Here is a 4,956-nt window from a genome sequence, read left to right as displayed (position 1 = left end):
ACAAAGGTGCCTGTGTTGGCGCACGGCAGCCCATTGTGTCCCGGCGCAGGGGGGAAAGTAAAAGAATGCGCCGTATCTCATAGACACAGTGCATTCCTGTCCTTTTCTTTTACCGTAGGGTAGCGCAGCAGGGAGGCCTGCTGCACTGCACTACGGACCATTTAGGACCATTGTATTTTTATTGCATAATGTTTGCAAATATTTTTATATATAGTTTGATTTGCAATGCTAGTGTTCTTGAGAGCTTCTAAGAAAGTGAAAAAGAAGGAATGCGGAGAAAACTTAAAATCTATACTTCATACTCTATAATATGCTCGCAGTTATTTTACATATACTTCTGTATTTAGCCATATTAATATGTTTCGTCATTTTATGCGTGTTTATCAATATTTACATTTTTTGAAAAATGAGGGTGTACTACCCTATTTACACATTTAAATATGTACTCACTCTTGGGTGTCTGACCGAATTTTAAGCGATAGGCAGCAATATAAAATGCAGCAGTACACTTAAATGAAAACTTTAGCATTTTAGTTACAAGAGTTTTAGCTAAACTAGAGTTTTAGTTATAGGTTGCAAGCAGCTATTTAAGTTTCATTGGGAAACCTCGCCCCTTTTTTATTAACTTTCCATTTCTCCAGTTTGACATCTCTTAATCTGGTATCACGACTCACCGCAGTAGTATAGGTTGTATACTACTCGTCACCATGTATTTTTTGACAGGTGGCCACGCCCCTTTGACCACGCCCCTTTGGTCCGTGTGTCTATATTGGACGCGTTCCAAGTCTGATTTTAATCGGGGTTTTAATCGGTCCTTATAACGTATTGATAAGATTATAGCATTTTATTGTTTTATAGGTCGTTATTTTGTGAATCATGGCTTATAAAATGATACGGCGATGAAATAAAAAAAATAAATAAAAAAAAAAGCGTATAAAACGATAAGTTAGGATTTGTGAATCAAGGCTTATAAAATGATACGGCGATGAAATCATAAAGCGTATAAAACGATAAGTTAGGAATTGTGAATCAAGGCTTATAAAATGATACTGCGATGAAATCAAAAACGTATGAATCGACCACGCATGCAGGAGGGTTGCTAAGAAGTGGGGGTAGTGTGAAATACGAGTCTACAAACATACCGCGGGGCGTGTCTAGTATGTTCACAGAGGATATAAGCCAGCATTCCGAGGACCGTGTGTTAAGAAACCCCCGCTTTTTGCCGACAAAGAAAAGCTCGAGCTTTAAGACAACTTTGAGAATGTCTTGCTCTAGCGTGGAAGCGGGACCCCTTGGAGAAACTATAACAGCGATGCTGAAGGAAGCGGCAAATGCTGCAGACGACGCTGCAGAACTCGACGATAGTGATAAGGAAAATTGCGCGCCAACAACGCCTGCGGGTACTACGTCGGAGATGTCGTCGGCGATGCTGAATAAAAAGCCCGAGACAGACGTCGAGGCATCGGCTATGCCGAATATAAAGCCCGAGACCGGAGCCTGCGAAGAGGCGGTTGGTGGCGTTGCTAAAATGGCGAGCAATACCTCCGATGCTACAGACGGCGGTGGAAGAGCGGAACCAAGTGAAGATGACGAGGGTATTGACCTGCAAGAGCCTGAACCCGAGGACTCCAGCGACTGTACAGAGATGGATTCCGGAGAAGAATCTGTAAACGAAACAGAAAAGTGCGAAGTTGGAAAACGAAAAGTAAGTACGAACCGCAATTTTTCGGCAAATCCTCTGGGGTGTTTAAGAGTGTGATGATGAGGCGTGTAGTTGTGAGGAAGGCTGAGGTCGAAAAACCCCTTTTTTCTTTTTATCAGCAAAAGAGAGGAGGAGGAGCCCCAGGCGACAAAACCGCTAGCACGACTATGGAAGTCACACAGCCATCGCTACGTTTTTCATGTCTCTGCTGCTCAAGACAGAAAAAACTTGCCGTAACGCATAAAAACTGCAGCTGTAAGCGCTTAGACGCAATTGTACAATTTTGTCGTGGTGAAAGTTGGAGCACGGATCGATATCGCGGACTTTTGACAGCGATAGCCGCGATCATAAAATTGTGCTTAAAGGCGGGGTGGTACGACGAATGCGAAGGTTGTAAAATTGACGACCCGAGTCAGTTGCATCACGACTGTCTCACGACGGGTGATGAATATGAAGACAGTTTGATACGGAAACTATGTTACAAGCTGGACCCCTATAAGATTATGGCGACGTTGGGGGCGGTCTATGGCTTGAAAGAAATGTCAGTACCCGAAGATTGTAGTAAGATGATTGCGAATGTTTTAAAGTATATTAAGAGAGTACAGTCCCCATCAGAGCATGTGAAAAGTATGTATGAAGCGGGTGATGAAGACATACGCTTGATAATGAAACAGCATTTGAGAAGGAAGAATTACCGTAGATATTTTAAGATCAAGTATCTTTACAGGAGTTTAAAACCGAGGAACATGACATTTCTTAATGTAGAGTAAATGAAAACATGATGATCTTCGCGATTGCTACTATTATGTATGTGTGTTTTTCCGTTGCAGGAAAGTGTGTTTCGACACATGGTTGAGATCGGCGTGCGACCGAGCGTTAGATGCCTGGAAGACGCTTTTTATTTTCTGATCAGAGCAAAGATGGCGTACCCCAAACCAGTGTTTCGCCCGACCGCGCTATGTCGTAACAAGCGATGTGAAATCATCGAAGAGCTTGAAAAAGAACTGGGTCAGAAACCTAGAGGCTTTTACGACGTTGAAAAGAGCAAAATCTTCTTGGGCGCTGACGACGTGCTCGAAGATTGCATCGACAATTATATCAGGCGGACATTTTGCACCCTAGGAACTACTCTGAATAAGAAACAGTTTTTCAATTTCATGAATACAATATCTGATTTGTTTTGTCGAGCCTTCTTGAAGGGGCGTGGGGAGGATGTAAGAAGACTGGTACCGTTCATAGCTAGCAAAATCCAAATATTGATTCTACGTCACGAGTTTTTGAGAGCATTGTGTTAAATATCTATGTTTTTATCGTTATTATCGTTTATAGCGCTGTACATTCCTATATTACCAGTTTAAATCATACACTGTTTAATTCGTGTGTTATTAAATAATCTACTATTGTAAAATAAACCGGCTTCTAGTTCTGATTATTTGATAAAGAAAAATAATAAAACAAAAGTGAATTAATAGAATAGGGGGGCGGGAGTAGGGGTTGCGGTATTTTAGTTCAAGAAGCGCTACGATGCAGAAGCTTTTCAAAAGAGTTTATTACAACCCCTCGAAAGTTGGTAGTTTTGGCGGTGTAGAAGCCTTGTACAAGGAGAGCAAAATCCACAACGACGGTGTTAAAAGAACACAGGTACGCGACTGGTTATCGGGCGAAGATGCCTACACGCTACATAAGGGGTCGAGAAAGCGCTTTCAAAGACGGCGTGTGATAGTCAGCGGCTTAAATCATCAATGGCAAGCGGACCTTCTAGACGTCCGTGAACATGCCGCGGTTAATGATGGTGTAAAATTTATATTAACGGTGATAGACGTACTGTCAAAGTATGCATTCGCCGTTGGCCTGAAGGAAAAATCGGGGAGCTCGGTCACAAAAGCCTTTGATTACATTTTCAGCAGCGGGAGAATTCCTAAAAAGTTACAAACAGATAGAGGAAAAGAGTTTGAAAACAAGACGCTAAAAGCTCTGCTGAACAAGTATGGTGTAAAACATTTTGTTACAAACAACGAAGTGAAGGCGGCGATTGTAGAAAGATTCAACAGAACTCTCAAGGCACGAATTTGGCGGTATTTTACAGCGTACAACACATTTCGTTATATAGATCGTTTACAAGATTTTATTGAAAGTTACAATCATAGCTATCATAGAACCATTAAGACGTCCCCTGTAGAAGTATCCCCGCAAAATGAGTTGAAAATTTGGAGAACTGTGTACGGGTCCGTGTTCACCAACAACCCTGTTGCAAAAAACACTCTCAAAAAAGGTGATCATGTTAGGGTATCTAGATGCAAGGGGGTATTTCAAAAGGGGTATGAGCAGACTTTTACAGATGAGATCTTTGTGATAGACAAGATTTCCAAGCATTCAGGCGTTACAGTTTTTAACTTAAAAGACTATGCTGGGGAGGAGGTCGAAGGGTGTTTTTACAAAGAAGAGCTGCAAAAAATAAAACAGGATCAAGATCGTGTGTACCGTATTGAGAACGTTTTGGCAAAGAAGGGGCACGGGGCACAAAGACAGTGCCTAGTTAAATGGCGGGGATGGCCTGATAAATTTAATAGTTGGGTCTCTGAGAGTGAATTAAAGGATATACAAAGTCTACAACAGCGGATATAGGCATTTAGGTACCGCGGAAGCGCCATGGAGGTCGGACCTTTTTATCTGACGCTCCCGAGTAACGCGTCTTTGGACACTTTCCCTAATAACAAAATTTCAAATTTTACGGTGAAACTAGCAAAACCTATTCATCTACAAGGAGATTGGGAGGTGGCCCTAACAGAAATTCAGTACCCGCACACGTGGGACACTTTTGAAACAGAGGATGTTAGATTTACGGTGGTACGCAAGAAGGAAAGCGCCCACGAACTTTCTTTCCCGCCGGGGCACTATGACAACATACGAGACATTGTAGAAGTAATGAATAAATCCATTGGTAACATATCGGAACTTGTTGACCTTAGATTAACGTATGAACCACGACTTCGAAAAGTGCAGTTGAGGAATGCTCAAGACTATGGTATTTTGGTGCGTGAAAAACTGGGGAGAGTGTTGGGGCTGACGCCTAACGTTCACCACTCTTCATCAGCGGGGAAAGCCTACACGGATGTACACGGCGGATTTTATATGATGTTTGTATACTGCGACGTGATAGAGCATCAGAGAGTGGGGGATAGCTACGTGCCTCTCCTCCGGTGCGTGGAAATCACAGGCAAGAATAATAGCATGATAAACATCATTTACACCAA

At 42.3% G+C, this 4,956-nt stretch overlaps 1 protein-coding gene across 2 annotated transcripts; it reads left to right on the top strand.

Annotated features, from left to right (window-relative positions):
* Nucleotides 1-959: 959 nt before the first annotated feature.
* On the top strand, nt 960-3,114 carry LOC146856874 (uncharacterized). 2 transcript variants are annotated; one of them, XM_085647331.1, is made up of 2 exons: nt 960-1,705; nt 2,533-3,114. In XM_085647331.1, exons 1-2 carry the CDS (start codon nt 1,055-1,057, stop codon nt 2,995-2,997), a joined length of 1,116 nt encoding a protein of 371 aa, XP_085503457.1. In that variant the 5' UTR covers nt 960-1,054; the 3' UTR covers nt 2,998-3,114. The 2 variants fall into 2 exon arrangements, with proteins under 2 accessions (XP_085503457.1, XP_085503456.1); XM_085647330.1 differs by having other exon boundaries at nt 1,822-3,114.
* Nucleotides 3,115-4,956: the final 1,842 nt, after the last annotated feature.

Source organism: Triturus cristatus, chromosome 3_2, assembly GCF_964204655.1.
Source record: "Triturus cristatus chromosome 3_2, aTriCri1.1, whole genome shotgun sequence".
Taxonomy (NCBI): Eukaryota; Metazoa; Chordata; class Amphibia; order Caudata; family Salamandridae; genus Triturus; species Triturus cristatus.
This window is presented reverse-complemented; position numbering and strand designations above follow the sequence as displayed.